A 27,229-nucleotide genomic window follows, 5' to 3' on the forward strand; every position below is an offset into this window, starting at 1 on the left:
CTCTACCACCTGAAGAGTTCATTCATAAAAAAACTGAACTGGAGCTGGGATAAACCCCAGGAATAATCTAACCTATTCCTCTCACTAATGGGAAGAAGGTAAGGCTCAGAGATAAAAACTTAAAGAGCTGCGACTAGAATCCTAGTTTTTGTCCCTCAGTCCACTGCTCTAGTACACCTGCCACTTTTAGCATACTTTCTAATATATGCCCAATATCACATATATAAGTGTCCTTTCAGATGTTCCTTCTCTATCCTCCAATTCAATTTTCAGTGAAATTAACCCTTCAATTAAAATTATTTCTCAGCCTATGATCTCCTTTACAGAAGCTGTGATGATATTAGCATTTTATATTTCATTGTTACCCTCAGCCTCCTATAGCTTGAGGAAACACAACCATTCTTTAAAACATTAGCATGACAACTTCAGTTTATTTGGCATATCATCTAGGTGAGTGGAAAAGGTGGCCTGTCAAATCCCAGAAAGGGTGTGGCATCAGCACGGACCCAACAGGATAACAAAAATCAGCCGTCCTAATTTTTAGCACTAGCCTATTATGCTAACCCATTAAAGCATGTGGTGGAAGACGGTCCTTTCAGGGTCTTTGTTCATTTTTTTTTTCCCCACACAAGTAATGCACGCCATGCACAGTTCTTCTACAAAATTCAGATTTTGTTTTGAATTTTTTTCAGGCTTAAAATGTTTGTGAGACTTCAAACAACCAATCTCTATTTTCCTCCTGTGTTTAAGCGCGCGCACGCACACACACACACACACACACACACACCCCACTCTATTAATTAAAACCTAACAGGCTAGATTAAGTTCTTAATTAACAACCCAGCCTTTGACTTATTCTGCTTCTGGTACTGGCCAAAACTGTCTAAAAAGTTTTGTTTTCCTCTTTAAGGTAGATGGAAGAAATCAGGACAACAATCAAACCACTGAGAGTATCTGTATTTTGAAAATACAAGTATCACTGAGGACACAATTTAAGATGTTCATTTTCCCAATGATGAAATAAATATGACTAGCTCTGATGGACAATCTAAACTCAAGAGGTCTAACTTTTCTGCATAACCTTTCAGAACTTAAAAGACCCCTGGCACAAATCACCAGCTAGCACCCCTTCTTAGAATTAGAATTTAGCATACACAATGCAATGGCTAAAGATACCCTTACAGAGTTACAACCACAATTAAAGAAAAATCATAGATAGCACAGATAGCACTTAAGAACAATGACATACAAGTTTAAATCAGGAGGGCTAACTGACTTTCCAGGAGAATAGGTTAAAAAAAAAAATTCCAAGTTAAAATAACTGAAAAGCAGGGTCAAGCAGCAAAACTCTTCTAAACTGCCTTGAGCCCTAAACTGTCATAGTAATTTAAAACTTAATGTTTCTTACTTGAGACAGTTTGTCTCCTGAGATACTATTCAGAATGAAGACACTGTTAAGATGCAAAGACATTTTCTACTACTACTTAAAGGGTTCTTGGAATTCTCCCAAGATCCAACCATGCCCAAGGCAACATTAAGTCTATACTTGATAAAATTCAGTTATTGATTTTCAATTCACTACCTACGGTTTCCTTCTCTTAAATAATTTTGTGAAAGATTTACTACCAATTTTGAGTAAATGCCTCTTCCTGGGTCTGGTGACACTGTTATAAATGAAAATACAAAGACTACCTCCCTAATGTTTTTGGTGATACCTTTTCCAAGAAAAGCATAATTGCATTCTATGTCTAAAATCAAAGCTGAATTCATACAATGATGCCTCCAATTCAGTGTTTACTCTGTAATGCAAGGACCTATGCTCTTACTCATCAGAATCAAATATTCCATGGCTGCATCCAAAGCACTCAAAGGAAAAATGTAATCTGACAACATAAAGAATAGTCCCCCTATAACTGTTTATTAGAATGTGAATATATTCCAAATCAATAACTAAAAAATAAAATAAAGATAAAAATAAATCAAGTTACAGAGCATGCATAAAATACAAAGTAGCGATTTACAAATAGATAATAGTATCTTCATAACCAACCAATACACTAAAATAAATGGCTACAGAAGAAAACCAAAAAGACTGACCACAGCAATGCCTTCAGTGTGCCCCACACATCATAAGCACTGCAAAAGACTGATTAACTATGAAACATAGTAATCTATGCAAGCCCACACACATACATATTTTTGTATTTGGGGGATATTCCACCATCCTGAATAGTATCACTTCAGTTGACACAACTTTCAGAACACTGCAGAGTAAGTGCTTAATATTATCCACAAGAAAGGAAAACTCAGTATTAGTGTGCACATTTCTAAATGGGAAACTAGTTGCTCCATTGATTTCAATAATGTAGTGGGAAAAAGTATTTCAGGTTGGTATAATGCCTAAATACATTCTATTTAAACTCAAGGTACTACGTACTAAAAGAATACATGCCTTTAAGTGGTACCACTTGAGCAGAAATTAACCTCTCACTGTATTCCTAGACATACTGAAACCAGAAATTTAACTGGACTGTATTCCATAATATATTGCAAACTCAACATCAGCATTGTTAAAATAATTATCCATGCCTGCTGATAGATATGGTGATAAAACTACGTTGCGTTTCATTTACTGGAGGGTTTTAAGACAAAATTAACACTTCACAATTTGATACTAACAGCATTAAACCAGTTATTGCCTGAGCAATAAAAGGCCACATAACCTACTGCTGGGAAAACAGGTAGGCCCAGTGATTTGGGCTGCCTGATCACTGCAACAGAGGCATCTCAGATGGAACTCCACCAGTCTCTCGAGTTCCCAGCCTGCCAGGCAGCGTTGTTGAACATATGGCTCCATAACCACACTGCTACCGAAACCACAGAACAGTCTTTCATGTTTATTAAGATAATTCTTGTCCAGAAAAAAGTGTCCCCCCTCTCTAATCAACTTAGATGCTTACAAAAATTAAAAAACAAAATTTACTAAACTACTTAACCCTATTAAGGCATTTTAGAAATTGACTTCCAGAATAATGGAAAATTTTCAAGCTCTCAAAATCTTGCTGTGTTTATAGGGCAATTCTTAGATTTGTGGAAATATACACTGCATTGAGAGAAGAGTGTATGAATTATAAGCTGCTCATTATTCGCTGCTCTGTGGCAAAATGATAGCTTATTTCTTCTAAGGTCTTCTTAGTTTGATTTGATCAAGACCAATAGGTCTGAGCTTCAAGCGATCAAGTTCTATTATGTCCTACAGTGACAGGCTTCCATGATGAAAAGTAAACAATAACTGAGGAATCCAAACATTCAGTTTATTAAACTAAGGCTAGTGAAGCCATAGCATGAAAAAAAAGCTGCAGTCATTTGGGACAAGTGGATGATTTTATAAAGCTAAAATCAAAAGACTTAAAGACATGAAAAAATTCATAAGTATGAGGAAGTAATAAAACACAAAGTGACCACAAGAATTACAAATATATTTAAATCTCAGACCTGGGAAATGGACTATACACAGCCTTCTAGGGGAGAAGAGAAACGCCTTATATGTTCTGACAGCACTGCACCTTTGGCTTGTTTTCAGTGGTTGGTGGAACATGAATAGGAACCACGTTGTTGCTTGGAGACATGTCATTTTCACGTCTGTCTGACATTTGCTTCTGGGAAACAATGCGGTAGATCTCTGAAAAAAGAAGAAAATCCAGCAATACTCACTGTGAATAGATTCATTAATAGTTGATATAAAAGTAAGTACACAGAGGTAGAAAATAGATTTGCAGAAAAAGACTGCAAACAAACTTGGCCAAAGAATATATAAATTTAAGTTTTATTTTCAAATAGCCACTGATTAGAGTCAATCCATTATTTTAACAATTTCTCGAAGAGTAAGAAGAGAAAAACTGGTTTTCCCATTCACCAGTCAATTAAATAAATCTTGTTTTAAAGAGATTACATAGTTTATGGGCTTAGATGTAAATTAAGCCATGAGAGAAAATAAATAAATAATAAATATTAAACTATGAGAGTATTTTCAGTCTACCCTTATGAAGAAACCCTACATAGCATCACACTGTACCACAGAAAAATAAAAATAAATCTGCACTATGAGACACATTAGTATTTTTCTTGGCTGTGTAGGGAAGAACACAACTTCACCAACATGCCAAAATCCCAAGGACTCTTGGAAAGGAGGGAAAGATGACGTTTATCACTGTCTCCTGAACTAAAGCTAAATTGTAATGAAGTAATTATTAACAAGCAACTTAAGATCTTATATGACACTTACCCAAACTGTTAAGAAAGAAAGAAAGAAAGAAAGAAAGAAAGAAAGAAAGAAAGAAAAAATCTGTGTCTACCTCTTCCACTAAACATTAAACTCTGTATAGACACTGTGTCTACCTTATTCATTTCTGTATCTCCAGCATATGGTATATAGTAGGGGCTTAACAATTTAATAAGTAACTTTTTGGTCCAATAAATGTTATGAAATTCCTCTACACCAAGTATCTTTAACTCATTTTATTCGGTCATATATTGCACTGCCTAAAAGTATTTCACTCTGACTAAATTATAAATTCCTTACAAACAGAGAATGTATCTTACTTATCTTTATTCTCTCAAGACAAAAACAAAAACCTCAAAAGGTAAGAGAATTCTAAAAATGGGACAAACTGACATGATCTATCTCCTATTATGATGTACTACGAAAGACATGGTGCATTCCTATGAAGGATACCTGTGTATTACCGCCAAAAATGTTTAAAATGAATTTATCCTGAGAAAACAATTAGATAAATCCAGACTAAGGGACATCCCACAAGTAAACTGGCCAAGAGTCTTCAAAAACTTTGTTGTTATAAAATACTTTAAAAGATGGGGATAAATGTTCTGCATCTGTAGTGTCCAATACAGTAGTCACATATTTAAATAAAATTTGGGGCACATGGGTGGTTCAGTCAGTTAAGCATCCGACTTTGGTTCAGATCATGATCTCATGGTTCATGAATTCGAGCCCCGAGTCTGGCTCTGTGCTGACAGCTAGAAACCTGTAAGCCTGCTTCAGATTCTGTGTCTCCCTCTCTCTCTACCCAACCCCCACTCGTTCTCTCTCTGTCTCTAATATTTTTAAAAAATTTTTTAATTGAATTAAATTTAAAAACCAATTTCTCAGTCCACTAGTCATATTTCAAGTGCTCAATAACAACCTGTGCCCAGTAGTTACTGTATTTAATAATGCCCCAGATAGAAAACAATTCCATCAATGTGCGACCTTTGACCAAAATGACATTTAAAATGTAAAAACCAAATCTATAAAGGACATTATTAGTATACTTGAAGAAACAGGAATATGAACTGCACATAAGCTAACACCATATCTCCCAAGCACAAGGCATTCTACATAGTCACAATACCATATATTATACTTGGCATTCTACGTAATCAAAATACCATATACTCAAGGAATTATTCTACATAATCACAGTATCATATATTATATTCAAGAAACTTGTTACTTGAATATATCGTACTGATTATATAGAATGTCTTGTACTTAGAAGATAAAATGTGGGGCGCCTGGGTGGCGCAGTCGGTTAAGCGTCCGACTTCAGCCAGGTCACGATCTCGCGGTCCGTGAGTTCGAGCCCCGCGTCGGGCTCTGGGCTGACGGCTCAGAGCCTGGAACCTGTTTCCGATTCTGTGTCTCCCTCTCTCTCTGCCCCTCCCCCGTTCATGCTCTGTCTCTCTCTGTCCCAAAAATAAATAAACGTTGAAAAAAAAAAAAAATTAAAAAAAAAAAAAAGAAGATAAAATGCTCCAGTATTTATTTACTTGTAAAGTGCCACAATGTCTACAATTTATTTTCCGAAGATTGAGCAAAGAGGAAAAAGAGTATATACACACATGTAGAAATAAGCCAAATGTGGCAAAGTGATTCAAGATGAAAGGTTTAAGGTTTTCACTGTATTATTTCTATAATACTTGAATATTTTTAAATTATAAAGTTATAGGGTAAAAAAGAGAAAAGTAGAATTATATTTTCAAAATGCTCCAAGACATGTCAACCAAATAGGAACATCATTTGATTGGATTCTAATTTGAACTGTAAAAAAAAAAAAAAATTGAAACAGAATATTGTAATATTGTTTGGATAAAGATGATAATAAGACATACTGCCAATTTTTTACTAGTTTTGCTATTTTGAGCTTAAGTCCTAATCTTTTAGATATACACATCATGAAATGTTTACAAATGAAATGATATAATATCTGGGATTGGTTTCAAAATAATAAGGGAGGGAAGAGGTGGAAGAAAGACTGGTCATGAACGGATGGCTGTTGGTGGCTACATGGGAATTCACGATACTGTCCTGATTTTGGAATATTGGAAACTTTCCATAACAAAAAGTTAAAGAGGAAGAAATGTGTTAAATGAGTAAGTTCCTCCAAATTAAGAACTAATTTCCCTAAAGTTGAAAAACAGCAAGCTGTAGTCAACTGAGTATGTAAACTAGCAAAAATGCTGACAGTTATAATGTACCTTTTCTTACTTTTTTGTGGGGAGGGGAAGGAGCTAAAATTTGTGTTTCAGAAAGTTGACAGTGGTTCAAAGCTGAAGAAGGATCAAGGGAAAAATACTGCAATAAAGAAAGCCTACTGACTAGAATTAAAAAACAAAAACAGGATATGTAGTCTAATTCATTTAGATTCTTTTCATTGCAAAGAGACGGAACTGGAGTGTGTCAAGGGCAAAGGGAAAGACACTCATCCAATCAGGCTAGTGCCTAAGGAATAAAAACAATCATCAACTTACTATAAAACTACACTACTCATTCATTCTTTCTTTGTTTTCTCTTATCCCAAACTGGATGGCTCTTCTTTCTCAAGTGCAAATTATTAAATGGGACCCTCTACAAATTTTAACTTCTTTACAAGTCGTTTGGAAGATTAAGTTAGAGGAACCAAAACAAAAAATCTTTTTAGGCTCTTACATGAAAAGCAAACACTGTAAGAGAGGACAAGGCAGAGTTCTCAGAGAACATTAAGTTAAATATTAAAGAGGTCTCATTCCAAAGCAAGCAATTTGAGCAGTACTGTATAACTGGTCTGCAAGTACTACTGTACAGTTTTGTAAAAATGGATTAGGGTTACATTTGTTCCAGTCACCAAAAAGACATCCACTAATGAAAATGCCAAAGCAATCAATAGGAAAGTGTGGATCAAAAAAGTAAAAGAAATGGGCACTAAGATGCTACTCAAGTAATGTATTTAACATCTCCTGTGGCTGGGTGTGTCACTTAAAAGAAACCTTGATAAGAAAATAGGAAGCAGATACCTTCCACCTGGTATCTGATTAGAGGTTATTTAAGTGGAAACAGAAACAGGACTAATAACCTGCTAAACCAGATGCAAATATTTTCCTCTTTCAAGGGCATGTTCTCCTTTAGAACCAAATGTATGTGACACACCAATTCCTGTGCAGTCCCTTTTCAAGATGTCCAAAGGACAGGCAAAGTTAAAAAGAAAAGGAACTATTCTGTGTCGTTCTTGTATTAGGATCTCTCATAGATCTAAATAGAAGATAAAATATTAATGTAACATAGTTTTAAATATAACCAGGTAAAGTTAAATTAAAAAGACACATGCTTGAGGCGCCTGGGTGGTTCAGTCGGTTGGGTGTCCGACTTTGGCTCAGGTCATGATCTCGTGGTCCATGAGTTCGAGCCCCACATGGGGCTCTGTGCTGACAGCTCAGAGCCTGGAGTCTACTTGGATTCTGTGTTTCCCTCTCTGCCCCTCCCTTGCTCACACTCTCTCTCAAAAATAAATAAACATAAATAAAAAAAAGGACACATATTTATTTCTATCCTAATGAAAGTATGGAGCTAGTTGCCAAGTAAACTCTACCGAAGTTAAATGCAATTGTTCCAAATTAGGGAACAAAAAGAGTTAAAGTTCTCTGGGCCATCCAAAAATTGTGAAAATAACAGAAGCCCGAGTTGTTTCACTCACTATAGCCTTGGTCAGAATTTGTTAGGTCGTCTTCAAACCCACTGCTAACCATTAATTTTCTTGAACGTCAGAAAAGTGCTGATTTGATACAATGATGTATTTAAAAGGTTGCCACATGCCAAGAACAAAGATACTACACCTAATTAAATGATTCTCACTACTTTAACCATCTTTAATTAAAAAGATGACTTGGACTTACTAATTACTTGGGGAAACCTTGCAGTTATCGCTTTAACCAAGTGATCAGAGTTAACATTACCAGTAATAAATACAACAAACCAATATCATCACCTTCTGATGGATGCACTAAGAGCACTTTTGTGGTGTTCCTGCTGAAAGTGCATAATCTGAGTTCAATTATGAGTGAACATGAGACAAACCCAAAATGAGGGACACTACAAAATAAATGGCCTGTACCCTTCAAAAAAATGTCAATAAACAAAAGAAAGACTAAGGATCTTTTCCTGATTAGAGGAGATGAAAGAGCTAGGACAGCTGAATGCAATGCATGATGTGATCCCAGAATTTCTTGTGCTAATTAAGGACATAATTGGAACAACTGGAAAAATCTGCATAAGGTCTGCAGTTAAACACTGATGTGGATTACTACATACCTCTCTGATTTTTTACAAGTGCACTATGGTTATGAGAGAGAACGTTCTTGTCTTTAAGAAATACACACTGATACAAGAAAAAAAAAAGCATACAGCAAGAGAAAGAATAAAGCAGATATGATAAAATACCAACATTTGGGAAACATGGGTGAAGGGTATCCGCAAATTCTTTGCACTATTACTGCAACTCTTCAGTCTGAAATTATCAAATTCAAAGTTGAATGAAAAAATAAGAGTATGGAAAATATAAATTAAAAACATCCCTTAATAAACTTGAGGATGAAGGAAGAAAACTGCACTGCAATGCAAAGGCTAGGCAATCCATCAGGTTCACTCAAGTACTAGCTAACTACCTCTAAAAAATTCTATCAGTAAAATTGTCATGGAGTTACTGTCAAATCTGTGGATGTCAAAAATGCCATGAATTTATTCTAAACAAGCAACACAATTAACTCTGGAGTATTAATGTAGGTAAGTTTTCCAACATCTAATTAATTTTTCACCTTAAAAATGAAAAAAACTATTTTTTTCTTCCAGCAACATCAAAATACAATGTAAATGTTCCCTTAATGCTGTTAACATTCAAGGCAGAATTAAACCTAAGGAGATTACTGTGGTCTTTCCTGTTGTTTTTTTTTCCCCCTCCCTGTCTTCTCTTATTAATACTCCTACTAGTATAAAGCGAAGAAAAGTTTAGAACAAACATCCTAACACATGCAAAACAAGAGATGTCTGCTGCCATATGCAGTGACCTCTGATCCCACAGATTAATACCTAAGATTTATGGAGGAAGCTGAGAAAATAGTGAATATAGAGAGAAAAAATGGTAGTAAGTGAAAGTCTTGTTTGCTTTCAAGCAACATTAATCAAGCAATAACAAATGTTAAATCTAGAGTGAACTTTAAGAAAAATAGCCAAATGTCCTTCATCTTTAAGGACAAAACAGTTCAATTTTAAGTATATATCATACTTACTGATTACTTAGCTCATGTTTGAGTGGATCATTAAATTAAACGTTGCAAAATGACACATAAAATAGTGAACTGAAGATGGTCTCATTTTCACTTAGTATCAGAATAGGCTAGAAACTGAGATCAGAATGGGCTAGAATGCAGAGATGTGATGGGACATAAAAACTATTTCAACAAGGACTAAAAAAAGTGAGGTTTTCAGAGGTCTTAAGAGACTCACAGACCCTCAAAATGATTTAACTCACTCATTATTTAAGACACTGTGAATCTGAGGACCAGGGAGGTCCAGTGACTAGTTCAGTGACTAGTTACACAGGGAGTGGGAACAAAGTGATAAAAAGTAAAAACCTGTAACTCCTGGGTCTAAATTTAGTACTCTACATATTGATTTAATAGAATCCACACAAGCGGTTGTAAGGGAAAGTGGGATTTGCAGACACACTGCATATTTAATCAATTCTTCCTTGCTTCTAACAGTCTGTAATGAAACTTGACACAAAGAAGATTCTAAAGGAAAGCTACTGTGGTCCAAAGACTATTTATCCAACCTTAGCACCAGTTCTGTTAGTTACTATTTTTCTGATAACAGAGAAGAATTCTAATAAGATAGGTATGTAAATTACCAATATCTAGTTTATTTTTAATTAAGTTTATTTTCATGCTTTAACTGCTATTAGCTACTAATTCATCAAATGTCCACTCTGTACCTGGGATAGCTAAGTATTTTAACATGTATGAAGTCATGTACTCATTTTTGGAGTCTACAGATGTCTCAAGTGACAGTGTCTTCTCTGTGGGTTATAGAGACAAAAACCTTTAAGTCACAACATAACAGCCAAGTCAAATCATATCACAAGGTATTTATTTATAAATATAAGCCCTCTCTCAAAAAAACAGAAACAAAATTCCCCAAAATTTAAGGCCTAGAAATGATTAAGTAACCTGCCTAAGCTTACAGAGCCATTGGTAAGTGAAGGAGCCAGGACTAAAACCCAAGTAAGGCTTCCAAGTCCATGCTCTTAAATTCTTGGGTTTATTCCCTACATATTTTCAATATAAAATAAGACATTTACAAGTTAAAATCTGTGAATCCCGGAGAGCCTGGGCGGCTCAGTCAAGCATCTGACTTCAGCTCAGGTCATGATCTCTCGGTCCGTGAGTTCGAGACCCGCATCAGGCTCTGGGCTGATGGCTCAGAGCCTGGAGCCTGTTTCAGATTCTGTGTCTCCCTCTCTCTCTGCCCCTCCCCTGCTCGCAGGCACCTGCATGCCTGCTTTCTCTCTCTCAACAAAAAATTTGAAAAAATAATAATGTTAATATATAATTTTAAAGTACTTTAAAACAACCAAAATACTTATTACAAGATTAAGATTAAACTTGCTGATAAATTTGGTCATTCTAATAAAGTCAGAGTAAATGTAAGTCAACACAAATACAATGCCTTCTTGAAATCCCTATGGTTGACGTGTCTGCACATCTACATTCTAGAACAGCATGAACTTTGTTCTTTTCCCACTACGTATTTAAACTTTTCCATATGCAGTCACTTGCTGATTTTCTCCACAAGGTGACACCTTGCTTCTTCTACAACAGGAGAATTTTACTGTTTTTTCATTTAAATTTTTAAGAATGTATTTTTCCCAGGGCACCTAGGTGGATCAGTCGGTTAAGCATCTGACTTTGGCTCAGGTCACAATCTCGTGGTTTGTGGGTTCGGGCCCTGCGTCAGGCTCTGTGCTGACAGCTCAGAGCCTGGAGCCTGCTTCAATTCTGAGTCTCCTTCTCTCTCTGCTCCTCCCCTGCTCACGCTCAGTGTCTCTCTCTCTCCCAAAAATAAATAAATATGTAAAAAATGTTAAAAAAAAAAAAAGTATAGTTTTCCCTAGCTGCTTCTATAACATATCAGAACCAAGCAAGATTTTCTTTACTCAATTTCAAAGGGCATTTATAGCTTTCCATAGCCAGGAGTTCAGGTTATTTATTTATTGATTTATTTGACAGAGAGAGAGAGAGTGAGAGCGAGCATGCACACGCCCATGTGCACAGGAACATGTGCATATGAGTGGGGGAGGGGCAGAGAAGGAGGCAGAGAGAGAGAATCCCAAGCAGACGCCTCACTGTCAGTGCTGAGTCTGACTCAGGGCTCAAACTCATGAAGCATAAGATCATGACCTGAGCCGAAATCACAGAGTCCAACCTTTAACGGACTGAACCACCCAGGTGCCCCTCCATAGCCATGATTTCAATATTCATCTTATGAAAATTTAAGGATTACTTTAACCGTTACTTTGTGCTTGTGACCACAAAGTACAGAATATCTGGAATGAAGTAATAACAGAAGTGAACAAATTATCTTCAAAGTACTTTTCCCAATATAAACCAAATGAATTAGGATTAAAGCTCAGCAAGCAAGGGTTAACTAATTTTGTACTCTAAACAGTTCTTGCTATAGCAGCTCTTAAATGAGTCATTCTTAGATAGTGTGATATATAGTTTTCTAATTTGTTTACATTCATAAAACTTCCAATTCCCACTAGTGTACTGTAAAAATTCACGTCTTACCTGTCAGAATTGTCTGAAAAGCAGCTTCTACATTTGTAGAGTCTAGAGCAGAAGTCTCAATGAATGACAAACCATTCTTTTCTGGGGGGCGGGGGGGGCAAGGAGTGGGGAGAGAGAAAAACTTCAGTCTTGTCAAATTTTACACAAGAGATGTAATACATTCAAACTTCAAAAAGGAAATAATAAAATTTTGTAAAACCCAAGACCTCCCCAACCCCTTAAGTCGTAAGGACACCATTCTACTTTACTTTAGCAGATTAAAATAACAGTGAGAAATTTTCACTGGCTCCTTAATTAAAATAAATACTTGTTACATCTATCTACTACCAATGAATGGCAATGAATGACACTACTCAAAAGGTAGTAAACTTATCAAATACTCCATTATTTCCATCCCTTACTGTCCTTCTCCCCATCAACCACATAATTATGATATAAACATGGATAGGTATGTATTTATTCACTTAAAATTCTGGAACTATATTATTTGAAATAAAGCTTCTTGCCTGGAAAACTGAAGAACTATTACAAAAGCCTCTATTCACAGCCTAATCACTGGGAAACAGTCACAACCTTCACTAGCCAAGAGTGAATAATGTTGCCTTCCAATAGGCTGTCCCTACTGGAACAGAAGAAACAGGCAGATCCTCCACTAAAGCCAGAAAAGTTATAACTCCTACTAAACAGCCGCATTCTCTATCGGTCCTTGACACTCCCTGGGCCACTACTTTTCACACCCATATAGAGCAGCTTTGGTAAAACACAGACATAATAGAAAAAAAACAAGAAGCATAAAATAAACTGACAGGTATCATCTATTCCTTCCAGGGTCAGGAAAAAAAATCGGATTTATATTCAACTTTTGGCAGCAAAACTCAAAATACAATGTTTTAATGACTCAAGGTTAAGCAAAAGAGCCATACAGTCATCATTAACTTTCAGAACAACAATCCTTGCTGAGCACTGATGTTTGCTTTCCTGAAACTACTGTGAGCGATTACCCACACTGGAAAAGTTTCAAAACTGCAAGACGTAACAGTAAGAAATACAGAATCACTATAATATCATGAAATTCATATCACTAACCTGCAAAAGCTCTTGCTTCATCTGTAGGTACTGCCCTGAGATGACGCAAATCACTCTTATTGCCCACAAGCATGATAACAATGTTACTATCAGCATGATCTCTCAGTTCTTTCAGCCATCGTTCTACATTTTCATATGTGAGATGTTTAGCAATGTCATAAACCAATAAGGCACCTACAGCTCCACGATAGTATCTGAAAACAAAAACATGTATTTAACTATTAGAAAAAAACTGCAAGACGGAAGGGAACACCGTGAAGAACTAAATTTGTGGATTATATATTTTTAAAAGGACATTTATAAATAAATTTCAAAATCCTTATACTAGAATTCTTAAAAGGAGAAAAACAAAACAAAACAAAAAAAAACAGTTATCTTTTCCAATACCAAAAGTCAGCTAATTCAGTCTATTTCTCAGAATTTAAAAACTATGGACTTACGCTGATGTTATAGCTCGGTATCGCTCTTGCCCTGCTGTGTCCCATATCTGTGCCTTGATTGTTTTCCCATCAACCTGGATGCTTCTTGTTGCAAACTCTACTCCAATGGTGCTCTTGCTTTCGAGATTAAACTCATTTCGAGTAAATCGAGACAAGAGATTACTCTTTCCAACACCAGAATCTCCAATAAGGACAACTGATTAAAAAGACAAAGAACTTAGTGTCAGATAAATGAGGCAGACATATTCAAAATAACACCATGCTTTAAAACAAAAAACAGCATCAGATATTTTAAAACGAATGGGGGCGGGGGAGAGGGCAAAAGCCCATATTCCTGACCTGTTACCAATCAATAAAACCAATTTATTCTTTTTAACCTATTTCTACCTACATAATAACTTGCACACATCATCTGCTTAGCACAGATACAGTATCCTGCCTTACACATGCAATTTTTAATCGTAAGTCTGCTAGGCATTGATTAATTACCATCAATGTGATACCAACCTTACTATTATAGGAGGTAGTAACTTGAAAGATAAATCCTACACCAAATAAACAATTTGTGATATTAAAGTGTATCATACAGGAAAGCAACAAAGAATGTTAGTAGAAAGGAGGGAAAGAATGAAAGTGTTCTAATTTCATCAAAGACTAGGTGTGATCTCAGGACTCACACCCAGGCAAAATGAAACACATTTACCATATGAGGCATGAGGTTTATATACTCTGCCACCCAGATTACAGAAACTACAAAGAATTTTTCATAGTTGCATTTATCACATGGGCCAGAAGCTAGAGACCCCTACAAATACAGCCACTCCAATTAAGTTTAACAGGGGCCCTAGGAAGCTAAGAATTCTTGACTTCCTCTGAGTAAAAGCCAAAGCAATGGGGGCACACACTTACTCTTATGACTTAAGAATTTTTTAAAAACAAGTTTGGTTTAGATGAATTTATTTCCTATGATCACTATAGGAGACAGTTTATTTACTAACTAAATATATGGAGATTTTTTTTTTCACCCAAGGCAATGTTATACTTAAGAATTTCATAAAAAGGGGGCACCTGGGTGGCTCAGTCAGTTAAGTGTCTGACTCTTGATTCGGCTTAGGCCATGATCTTATGGTTCGTGAGTTCGAGCCCTGCATCTGGCTCTGCGCTAACAGCGCAGAGCCTGCTTGAGATTCTGTCTCCCCCTCTCTCTCTCTGCCCCTCCCCTCCTCCTGCTCTCTCACTCTCTCAAAATAAATAAATAAACTTACAAAAAAATTTTTTTTCATAAATAATAAAACAGGCAGTTAACCTGTTTTAAAGCATTTAAGAACAAAACACATTCACAGGTTTACAGAACATTAAGTGAAAATTTTTACAAAGGAAAAAAACGTTATCAGCATTTCAAAAAAAACACTTATTTCTACTGTTGACCAGTAATGCTTCTTCTTACTACGTAACTGATTTATTTAGTCACCAAGACTAGAAAATCAAACATGAGAGAATAACACCAAGGAATAAGACCATATCTTCCTAAAGAGACTGAGATTGGGGGGCAGAGGAGTAGAGAGAGGGAGGTAAAAACTGTGAGAACTCACTGCACTCTGGTCAGAGGGCAAAGAGAGTCTATTACACATTCCTTCCTTGCCACAAGAAGGGATATAAGCTGGCCTCTGGACAGTCTTGGATGGAGTACATTATCAAATGCATATCTTTCTGACTTTCTCTATTAGCTGATTCAGCAAGAAATCATGCAGGTGGCAATAACTCCATGCAGTACAACTGGTAATTTCTAGCTATATAGTCAATTAGAGATGTCAAAGGTATTGTGACAAACACAGATATTATAGCAAACGCTCTAATTTCTAACACCAGGAAAGATGTTAAGGTCATGAACGTAACATATAAAAACAATGCACTTCCAGTTTTATAGGATGGCTGGTTATGTTAGTTTCCAAGGTGCACCTTTCTGGAGATGAGGTCAAATCCAGTTTCAGTGATGTACTCTACCCTATTAATTGGATACACTCAGTGTTGCCTCTTAGGGCAAGAGACCTAATGTTCTGCTGAGGAAACTCTTTCAATCATTTCTGGCCCCACACTAGCACAGAGGTGTAAAAGCCTCACTTGAGGTGGGAATAAGGAAGAAGGGAAAAACCAAAAAGTTAAAACATTTCTACTTTTATAGACACTCAGATGTCAATCAGTAATTCAGGAGCCAGCTTAAAGCCAAAGAGCAAGACATCTAGCATGACAAAACTAGACAAAAGCATGACAAAGCCTTCGGAAAATTAAATACATAACTCGCTCAAAGAACACCTTCTCCCTCCCACAAAACCTCTAGAACTTTCAAATTTTGGTTTCTTCCCTTTTGACCGCCATGTTAACTAATGATTATACTCATTATCTCCCCACCTCAGCATAAAGACAGTAAAGGCATTTTCCCCCTCAATGTAACCAATTCATTTTAACGTTATAAAAAATTGCACTCTTATCTAAAAATAATTCAAGACTCATGAAGAATGCTTTATACAGTATAAAATAATTACCTCCGCTAGACATGGACAGAGTTGCCAGATTTAAAAGACTAACAACTTGTTAAAGGATTGTATCTTGAATGACACCAGAAGATATTGGTTCTGTAATAACAGCACTGCCAAGAAGTGCTGAGAGACGACAAAATAAGGAAAGCTGGTTCTATTCAGTTACCAAATGAAAAATCAAACCAAGAAGGGTTACATATAAGGTCACTAAAAAAATAAACAAACCAGAATGGATTACATTACCTGAACAACCTAAGAGAATTTACAGGCTATGACTGAAAAAATAAACCAAAAATAAGTAAATTAATTAATTCATGGACTCAGTTTCTAATCAAAATAGCTTCTCTCATTAGGATGACAATATTTAATTGCTTTTAAAAATGTGAACTATATGATCACATCCTATAGTTCAAAGAAAGGAGTCTGCAGTGACTTTCCTGTTTTCCTTAACTAGTACCTTAGGTAAAAGTATATATGTGTGCATAATAATATAAACATAAATAACAGCATCTGTATATTAGAGACCTACATTTCTAAAATAACCTAGTGATATTTATTACCACTTGGTCAACCTCACCTGCTGAATTTTAAGTATCATTATAATACCTAATATTAAATTTGGTTCATAATATATCAAATATTAGGCTAAATGCCATAAAAGCAGAATATACATATTAATTATCCATTATTTAATAAAAAGTTCCACCTCTTCAACCACATTTAGTTTTACACACTCTTGCAAACTAATGTACTACACTAAGATTTAATTGGAAAAATCAATCACACAGTGCATCAGATCTAAATGTTATCATCTAAAATGATTAACTGATAATTTTCATTCTGATTTTTATAAATAAACTTGGGAGACTTTTCTACTCTTTCAGCTATATTCATGGTCCTACTTCACTGAAAGAGTCTTGAAAATAAAATGCATTCAATAAGTCAATAAGGCTTTAGTCTAGACAAGTTTTTCCAGATTCAGCAGATTGTGAGTTGCTCAACCAAAAGTTGTGAAAGAAAAACTACCAAGATGCAAGACAGCAAAGTTCCTATGATCTTTTCCACTGACAATCAGCTGATGGTTAATTACTACTGACCTTCAACTAGATTGAAAAGAAAATGATGTATCTAAATATTTGCAAAAAATGTGACTTTGAATTGGTGTCTTCAACACCAATAGGAACCATGATTGATGCTCACTTATGTGTCCCACAGGCCATAACCACATTGTATATAAATACCTGTACAATTAAATAAAGCTTTTAAAGTAAAATGTCAAGTTTTAAACAGTAAAATAACCCCCACACACACCCAAAGTCTCATTGTTGAACTTAACTAATGTTCAAGAACGAATACGTAATGTAGAGTAATTGCCTGCTCTCCCCAATTTACATTCCCATTTGGACCACCACATCGTTTACTAATCAAAATATCCCTTCATTTTCAATTGGTCAGAGTTACGAACTTCTATTTCCCTCAAATATTAAGTGTGCTATGTATGCGATCTTCCAAGTGGAGAGCTGTAGCTCATCTTGGTGAATAATCTCTGTAGAATGATACCATTTTAAAGTGATATTGCTGCTTTGCTTTAAAATATAATTGTATAAATAAAAAAATTGGCTAAATAATCAGCACTAAAGTTTTTTTTAATGACTCATATCCTGTAAGAGCTTTAAAAAAAAGTGGAAATTCTTCTCAGCAAAATTTTTAAACACCCTATCTTAAACAGCAAAATGTAGAAAAACGTACAACAAAATGAAAACATAACCCATGGAAACATAAAATACTTAAAAAAAAAAAAAAAGGAACTTTTAAAGAGAGAAACAGGGGAGAGGGACAGAGGGAGAGAATCTTAAGCAGGCTCCGCACTGAGCGTGGAACCTTGAAGCGGGACCCAGTCCCACAACCCTGGGATCATGACCTGCGCCAAAATCAAGAGTTGGACACTCAACCAACTGGGCCATCCAGGCACCTCAAACTCCTACTTTTCAGTTTCTTTAGTAATACTTAAATGCTGTTATAAAGAGTTAAAGTTCAAGAAGCTGACAAGAACCACAGTAATTTTCTTCACATTATTATCACTTACTGAGTCCTCATAACCAGTCTCATTGAATTCTGGAAAGAATCCTGAGAGGTAGGTATTATTTCCTTTTTATAGAGGAAGGAACTGATGTTCAAAGGTCACAAAGGAAATTTAGGACCTGAATCAGAATTTGAATCCAGACCTGTAAGCCCTATACTCTCAATCACTGTTAACAAGAATGGTCTAATCTCAAAATTAAGTTAAAATCTCTTAAACCAATCCAGGATACTTAATATCCTTAGTGGAAAAAAAAAAAAAAAATGGCTTCTATAAACAACACTCAAGCTCCAAACCAAACAGGAGAAATACTGTGTTGTTAGTCTATCTTGTTCTAAATTCATCACTTTAAAGGTACCTAGCTGCCTGCCACCTTGTACCTTAAGAAATAAACCTGATAATGACTAAACACTAGTCTCTAAGGTCTCACCTACCTAAGTAATTTCACTTGACCTCAGATGCCTTCAGCTAACAGTATGCTAACATTTCCTTTTTGTATTTGTAAAATGCATTAAGTACTCTCTTCTCCGTTAATGACTTTCCCACCATGGGGTAGTGAGGGTGAACACTGAATGTAGTCACCCTATATAACAGAATATTCTGGCCCAGGAGTTAGCAGTGATAAGATTTGCAAAGTATTGGTAAAGCAAAGAAAGGTTTCCGGCTCCCTTTAGTCAATCATTCTTAGCACCCAATGGCAAGGTCAGAAACAATCACCATGCTTAACACTCTTTTTAAACTCCACCCTCCACTGTAAAGCTTTAATAGCAATGGCTTCTTCCTCCCTGGTAATGATCTTTGTTCAGCATACTACTTGATGGCTGCCCTAATTCAGAGGCAGAGAAAGAGCATCTGAGTGGGAACGCATTCAATGAACAAAAATAAAGCACTTACAGTTGTGTTTCTCATTGAAAACCGTACCCTTTAGTTTTGCTGATTAAAAAAAACCAACAAACTACTGGGATTCTTTCTGGACTAACCAATAAGCAATTCTTTCCATCCACTCCCACCCTCCAATATGTTTTGTCCAAGGGCACTACACGTTTCCCTATCTTGTATTACATACTTAATTTCACCAAAGAGCACACAACTTCCCCCTAGTCCCCACCTTTTGGGAAAGGTATGTGGCCAACTAAGACTCTTCCCTTCCTGTTCTAAAAACACCAAAAGGTTGGATCCTCCCAGTGTTGCAGCAGGAAGCAACCAGTCCATAGTGATAAAGCAAGCTAGTATTTGTGCAGCGCACAACCTTTCCTGCTCAGGAACTGGGCCTTCAGGTCTGGCAAGGATAACAGCCACCACCCATCCGCAACCCCTTCTCGCTAGCAGACTCTAGAGTTATCCCGGGCTGGCTGCCGCTGGGTAGGGAGGGTAGGAGGAAAAAAGCCTAGATGGGAAGTCACAACAGTCTGCCGGGTCACTGCGACAAGTGCGCGCGTGGGTGATGGACAATCCCTCTTGCCCTACCCCCCACCCCCGGGGTCGCACAGGAGACGTCGGAGAGCTCTAGATTATTTGGGGAGGAAAGGCAGAGAAAGAGCTACCGATCCCGGGGGCAGTGCAAGAAGGTTACTGACCACGAGACCTGTGGGGCGGGTGGGGGTGGGGGCCCCTGGCCCGTTCAGATTTTAACGAGGGCCTGGCCCAGGGATGGTAGAAAACTGCTCAGAGAGGTTTCGGTCCGAGGGGAGGGGCTGAGAGGAGACGCAGAGGAGAGGCTCGCTCGAGGGGAAAAGAGGGGCAGATTAGAAAAAGACCTGTAGTGGGAGTCTGCGCCGAAAGAAAGGTGAGCGAGGGGAAGGGCCGGTCAGACGGGCTCGGGAAAGGAGCGAGCCGAGAAGGGTGTATACTGAGCGGGAGGGGCGCCAAACCCGAAAAGATAGATGGTGGGAGGGGCGGCCTCCTTCAAGGGGCCACCGAACCGGGGAAAGGAAGACGATTGGGGAGAAAGCTGCCTGCCTCGAGAAGGACACAGGGTGAGGGGCGCTGAGGATAGTGAAGGCCTAAGGGGAGGTCGCTAAGAGCCCGGCGTGTGCGGTGGGCTCCCCGTCTGAGGGGAGAAGGACTGAGTTGGGAGACCGCAGAACAAATCGCACAGAGAGGAAGGGCTGAGGAAGGCCGATTTCAGGGCAGGGGCAGCCCGCACGCGGGTCCCCCGGGAGTGTCTCGGGCCCCCGAACGGGGGACTCGGTGAAGAGAGTGGGAGAGCCCATGGCCTCACCTTTGAAGAGATAGTCGTACTCGTCGTCGCGGGTGCCCATTGCGCGGCCGAGGAGCGAAGGGGCGGGAGCAGCAGTGGTATCGGTGGGACCAGGGGGCGTCGCTGCAGGGGTAACCCGAACGCCGAGCTTCAGCTGCCGGACAGGGTAAAGAACCCCTCCCTGCCGCTACGCCACTTCCGGCAGGCCCCAGCCCCTAAGGGGAAGTACTTCCGGGAGGTGGTGCTCCGCCCCCGTGCCCAGGAAGGGCGGTGCGCGGGAGCTTTGCGTGCGTCTTCAAATTCTGCCCCCTCCAAGACGGTTAGAGGGGAAACTGAGCTCTGGACTCCCATATCCTAGCGGCAGCTTGCCACCCTTTTAATGGCCTCTCCCTCATTCCTCGCGCCGCCATGCGGGGAAGCGGGGTGTTGGGAAGAGCTTTAGCCCCGCTCGTTCGTGGTAGGTTTGTAGATGGGGGCGGGGTTGGGTAAGAATTAGAGAGCCCAAGGCGGCCCTTCTTCTATGGCGGTTCCATGGTGTAATGGTTAGCACTCTGGACTCTGAATCCAGCGATCCGAGTTCAAATCTCGGTGGAACCTGCGCTGTTCTCCTTTTTCCTGACCACGTTTTTACTTCATTTACCTATTCACCAACTGATTGTTTTATAATTGCGGTATATATGGCCTTGAACTATTGAACTAAGTAGGGAAAGAATTTCTCTAAACATAATCTTCGCCTACGAGAGCTCACAAATTTCCCCCCTTCGTTTCTGTAGTCACTGTCACCTGCGTGCCTCCTAAGGAGACTGTTCACTTCGCCTTCTTTTTAACTTGGGCTTTTCTGCTTCAAAGCTTACTTCCAAAGCTTCAATGCAACTCGATTCCTTTTGCTAGAATTTCAACCTCCAACTTCATTCAAGGACAGGCGCTTTTCCCTCCTTTTCTCTGGAAATCTCAAACTATCTCCAGATGTCATTTAGAGAACTTCGCCCACCCTCCTCATCAAGATTCATCAAGAACTTCTTGAGCCGTATTTGTCATCCTCTAAGCTAAACCCGTTTACATAATTATTTCATTAAACAAGCAGAGACGAGAGTGGTAATTTTCATTTTAGCAGAAATGTGGATACTAAGACTTAAGTGACTTCCCAAAGATCGTGCAGCAGGGCCTCCCTGTATTTGGTAAGAGCTTTGTTATTACCAAACGTTTTTCCCGTTTGCTGCCATACCCCCTGCCACCTATATGCAAACCTTCAATTTAGACTTTGGGGCAAGGATACCTGTGGTGAGCAGAATAATGGCTCCCTGAAGATGTCCACTTCCCAATTCCTGGGACCTGTGAATAGGTTAAATTACATGGCAAAGGGAAATTAAGGTTATAGATGGAATTAAAATTGCAAATCAACTGACTTCAAAATAGGAAGAGAGCCTACATTCTCCAGGTGAGCCCAATTTGTAACAGGGATCCTTACAAGTGGAAAAGTGATGTGGTGTGAGAAGAGCTCAATCAGCCCTTGTGGCTTTGAGGATGGAAGAAGGCGACCAGGAGCCCAGAAATTTACAGGCTTCTAGAAGATGGGAAAGGGAAGGAAATGGATTCTTCCCCATGGCCCCCAGATGGAATACAGCCTTGCAAACATCTTAATTTTAGCCCAGTGAGACCACCATGCAGAATTCTGACTCACAGAACTATAATAAATTTGTGTTGTTTGAAGTCATCAAGTTTGTGGTAATTTGTTACAACAGCAATAAGAAACTTATCCAGTGTCATTTTTAGTGCTTTTTGTGATAGTATAAGCAATAGATGGTTTATCTAAGGTCTAGATACTGCCTTGTGCAAAGGTAAGTATTATCCACATTGGGGGAAATGCACAATATTCTCAAGCAGCTAAATATTACATGTACCACAGATTATAAGACACAGTCCTAGATCTACTCAGATGAGTAAACAAAAGGGTCCCAAGAAAAGGGGGATATCAATAACTAGGCAGTTGTGAAGATGTCATTAATGAGAGTTGTGGTGATAAGTGCCACAGTTCAGAGAGACTGAGATAATTAGGAAGGATTCCCTGGAGGAACTAGCATTGACCCCCCTGAAGAAAAAAAGCAAGGAAGGAAACTCATTTTGAACAGTGGAGGAAATCAGACGCTAAAAAACATGTTGAGCAAGGCCATTAATGCCAGAAGAATAATTATGAACTTTTCCGCTTAAGCTATTGTTTCTCAAAGTGTAGTCCTGAGAAGGTCAATAGTGTTACTTAGAAGAAGGATGGCATGGCCAAATAAATTGAGAAGAATTACACAGCCTCCTCCACTTTAGAAGTTCCCTTAGCACAGTGGCATTTTAAAGTCTAGATATTTCACTCTGAAGAAGGCTTTTTTTCACTGTGTTAAACACAGAATTTCCCAGATTCACCAAGACCACAGACCTCTTTTTCCATGGAACACCTGTTAGCATCCCTCTGAACTCTTTGGGGGAATTCATAAGAGATTTGTGGACAGAGGGATTATTGAAGTCAACCTGGTCTTAGGAAAAGTAAGGTGTCTGTGGACTGCAGGATTGGGGTAAAGAAAGAGGTGTGAGGGGGCGCCTGGGTGTCTCAGTCAGTTAAGCATCCGACTTCGCTCAGGTCATGATCTCGCGTGTCGTGATTTCGAGCCCTGAGCCCCGCATAGGGCTCTGTGCTGACAGCTTGGAGCCTGGAGCCTGTTTTGGATTCTGTGTCTCCCTCTCTAACCCTCCCCTGCTTGCTTCCTCTCTCTCTCTCTAATAAATAATAAACATTAAAAATTTTAAAAAAAGAGGTGTATCAGAAGGTTATTGCAATTAACCAGGCACAAACCAATAGAAATGGAGTACATCTATTAGAATAGAGAAGAAAGAAAAACCAAAGGCTGTTATGGAAAAAACAGTGAATGGATCCCATGGACAAAGAAGAGAGGGTTTTATGTTCCTGTTTTGTTTTGTTTTTTGCAGGAGGGGTAGTAATTGCTTGATGTGTCTCTTTTAATCGCTCAAGAAATATAGGAATTCAATGTAAATGACTTAAATAATACGGAAATATAAAGTAAATCTTTTTTTTTTTTAAGGATTCTATTTTTAAATAATCTCTACACCCGACATGGGGCTCAAACGTACAACCCCAAGATCAAGAGTCACATGCTCTGCCAACTGAGCCAGCCAGGCACCTCCAGAAATATGGAGCAAACCTTTTAGGGCCTCCTCCACTTCAATAATTCCTCCAACCCCAGAGATAACTGCTACATTTTTTTTTTTTTTGGTATACATAAAATTAGGTTACGTGTACTGTTTTCCATCTTGAAAACTCCTTTCTTTCTTTCTTTCTTTCTTTCTTTCTTTCTTTCTTTCTTTTCTAGTCCATATAGATTTAACTCATGTGCTATATAGTTTTTACTTAGCAAGGATATACCATAGTTGGTACAACCATTCCTATTCTCTTACCAGTGGATATAGCAGATATTGAAGGTTCACTAAATTAAAACCTATTCCTAGGGGCGCCTGGGTAGCTCAGTAGGTTAAGCGGCCGACTTCGGCTCAGGTCATGATCTCGCAGTCTGTGAGTTTGAGCCCTGCGTTGGTCTCTGTGCTGACAGCTCAGAGCCTGGAGCCTGTTCCAGATTCTGTGTCTCCCTCTCTCTGACCCTCCCCTGTTCATGCTCTGTCTCTCCCTGTCTCAAAAATAAATAAATATTAAAAAAAAAAAACACTATTCCTAAACCATTTCTTCCTTGCCTACTTCCCTAGAGACTAGGAAGTCAAATATTTATTTTCCCAGCTACTTTGCAATATTTTATACACTAGTATAAAAATATACTAACAGGGTGCCTGGGTGGCTCAGTCACTTAAGCGTCTGACTCTTGATTTCGGCACAGGTTGTGATCTCACAGTTTGTGAGTTTGAGCCCCACATCAGACTCTGTGCTGGCAGTGCATAGCCTGCTTTGGATTCTCTCTCTGCCCCTCTCCTGCTTGCTCTCTCTCTCAAAATAAATTTTTAAAAAAATAAAAAACTTTGGGGTGAGTGGGTGGCTCAGTTGGTTAAGCATCTCACTTCGGCTCAGGTCATGGTCTCACAGTTCATGAGTTTGAGTCCCACATCGGGCTCTGTGCTGATAGCTCAGAGCCTGGAGCCTGCTTCGGATTCTGTGTCTCCCTCTCTGTTCCTCCCCCTCTCACTCTCTCCTCTCTCTCAAAAATCAGTGAACACAAAAAAATTAAAAAATAAAAAACTTAAAAAAAAACACTAGCATGACTTTTAATTTTTGCCCATCTGGTTTGCTCAGTAATTTTCACTTCTCTGATAACCAGTTAGTGTAAATATTTTCTCCTATATATATTAGCCATTTATCTTTCTTCTGTGAATTGCCTGTCAATATCCTTTTCTTGGGTTATCTTTTCATATTGATGTGGAGGATCTCTTTATATATACTTACCTTTTAATCCTTTGCATGTTACATATGGCACAAATATTTTCTTCAAATCTATCACCTGACTTTTAATTTCATTAATGATGCTTTTTTTCCATATGCCTCTTTTATGGCTCAGGGTATTACATGGTGCATAAGAAGGCTTCTCCACACCAAGATTATTTTTAAAAAATCTTTCTTTCAAATATTTTTATAATTTTTTTCTCCATCCAGCTTTCACTTATATTGTGGATGATGTGACATAAGACTCTACATTAATTCTTTCCAAATGGATAGCCAATTGTTTCAACATCATTGATTTGAACAGTCCATCTTTTCCTACTGATTCGAAATGCCTAGTTTATTATAAATGACGCTCCCACATACACATGAGTCTGTTCTTGAATCTTCACACCATACCTCTGGCAACTACAGAGGAACACTGCTCACGAGTCCCTTCAAGAGAGCCTGGTGTGAGAAGTGTTGTTGGCTGACAGTCTCTAGCTGCCACACCTCCAAGATCTACTACGATGTTTCCACTGAAACCACACTCCCTCTGGACTGTTCCCAATAACTGAGCATGGCAGGGGTACTAGAGATAGAACAGTTCTGTCTAAAATGAGGCTCTTCTAATGGGCAGTCTTTGGAGCTCGAGATTGGCCTGGCTGAGATTTTCTTAGAATTGTATTATAGTCTGCGGCTCTTCCTACCCAATCCTCCTTCCTTCCCTCTCTCCTTGCATGGGTATTAGACCTAAATTGTGGTTTGAAGGCCCTACTTCTCCCTTGTGTCTTTCACAGGCATTTCTCCCAAATGAATCTCTTACACATCTTTTTTTTTTTTTAATGTTTATTTATTTTTGAAAGAGAGAGAGTGCGAACAGGGGAGGGGCAGAGAGAGGGAGAGAAAGAATCTCCGCACTGTCAGCGCGGGGCCCGATGAGGAGCTGGAACTCACCAGTTGTGAGATCATAACCTGAACTGAAACCAAGAGTCAGACTCTTAACCGACCGAGCCACCCAGGCGCCCCAAATCTCTTACACTTCTAATTCCAGAGGACCTGAACTGATACAGTCCAATAAGTCAAGTTTTCTATTCCTATGCCAATATCACACTGCTTTATGCTTTATTTTATAGCTTTATGTCTATTTCATTGTCTCATACATGGTACTAAATGAGTAAATATTTGTGTAGTGCTCAGAATACTGCCTGACATAAATGGGTGGCTTAGTTGGTTGAGTTTCTGACTCATAATTTCAGCTCAGGTCATGATTTCAGGGTCGTGGGATCCAGCCCTGTGTCACACTGAGCTTGGAGCCTGCTTGAGATTCTCTCTCTCTCTGCCCCCTCCCCCACCCTCCCTCTCCCCCTTTCTCTAAAACAAAAAGAATAGTGCCTGACATCTAATAAGAACCACATGTATTTGATAAATAAAAACAAATATAGAAATTCCTTCTCACTGCTTTTTTCTTTCTAAACGTTGGCTATATTTAGGGACTTTTTCAGATGAACCTTAGAGTAAACTTCTTAAGTTCCAAAAATATCCATATTGGGGTTTTGTCTAGGATCACATTACTAATCATTGAAAATATTTTTTTTTTTAGAAATGAAATATAGAGTTTGGACAAGATGTACAAAAATATGAGATTCTGCTTATGAAAATATAAAAAAGAGTCAAAGAGATCAGGTTTTGTTAAATATTTTTTAAATCTTTATTTATTTTTGAGAGAGAGAGAGACTCAGAGTGCAAGCAGGAGAGGAACAGAAAAAGGAGACACAGAATCTGAAGCAGGCTCCAGGCTCCGAGCCATCCAGCACAGAGCCTGATGTGGGGCAAAACTCACGAACCGTGAGTTCATGGCTCGAGCTGAAGTCAGACACTTAAATGACTGAGCCACTCTGGCTCCCCAAGATCAGGGGTTTAATATTGATTTGGAAGAATGATTAATAGGAGAAGGGAGGTGAGGGAAAAAGAAAACAGAAAAAAAGCAAAATGTTGACTTTAGTTTTAGGAATGTCCAATTTAAACAGCTGGTAGGAAAACCAAAAGAAAATATCCAGTAAAAAGCCTAGAAATATAGATATGAAATGTCTCTAAAAATTTTTTTTCTTAATTGATTGTTAATATTTATATATTTTAAGGGGAAGTGGCACTGGGCAGAGAGAGAGAGAGAATCCTAACCAGGCTCTGTGCTGAGCAGAGGCTCCATCTCATGACTGTGAGATCATGACCTGAGCTGAAATCAAGAGGCAGACGTTTAACCTACTGAGCCACCCATGTGCCCCAACTGTTGTTCTTATTTTTTTA

The 27,229-nt window shown here is 38.4% G+C and overlaps 1 protein-coding gene and 1 non-coding gene across 2 annotated transcripts; one reads left to right on the top strand and one right to left on the bottom strand.

Annotated features, from left to right (window-relative positions):
- Positions 1-1,897: 1,897 nt before the first annotated feature.
- Positions 1,898-20,678, bottom strand: RAB11A (RAB11A, member RAS oncogene family). Its single transcript, XM_047074921.1, has 5 exons — positions 20,521-20,678; positions 13,683-13,878; positions 13,243-13,436; positions 12,157-12,237; positions 1,898-3,682 (listed from the first exon to the last, which is right to left on the bottom strand). The coding sequence occupies exons 1-5, from the start codon at positions 20,558-20,560 to the stop codon at positions 3,543-3,545; spliced, it is 651 nt and encodes a 216-aa protein (XP_046930877.1). The 5' UTR covers positions 20,561-20,678; the 3' UTR covers positions 1,898-3,542.
- A 346-nt stretch (positions 20,679-21,024) lies between these two features.
- TRNAQ-CUG (transfer RNA glutamine (anticodon CUG)) lies at positions 21,025-21,096 on the top strand. Its single transcript has one exon. It is a non-coding gene; the product is annotated as a tRNA-Gln (tRNA).
- The last annotated feature ends 6,133 nt before the right edge of the window (positions 21,097-27,229 follow it).

The sequence above is a fragment of the Lynx rufus genome, unplaced genomic scaffold (assembly GCF_022079265.1).
Source record: "Lynx rufus isolate CCGP_SWC_20201006 ecotype Redwood Valley unplaced genomic scaffold, mLynRuf1.p SCAF_13, whole genome shotgun sequence".
In the NCBI taxonomy this organism is placed as follows: Eukaryota; Metazoa; Chordata; class Mammalia; order Carnivora; family Felidae; genus Lynx; species Lynx rufus.

Coding starts and splice junctions, on each gene's coding strand:
- RAB11A (XM_047074921.1), bottom strand. CDS start 20,560: ATGGGCACCCGCGACGACGAGTACGACTATCTCTTCAAAG. Junction 12,238..13,242: donor TGAAGCAAGAGCTTTTGCAG/GTTAGTGATATG, acceptor CCCGCCCCCCAG/AAAAGAATGGTTTGTCATTC. Junction 3,683..12,156: donor TTTTCAGACAATTCTGACAG/GTAAGACGTGAA, acceptor TTCTTTTTTCAG/AGATCTACCGCATTGTTTCC.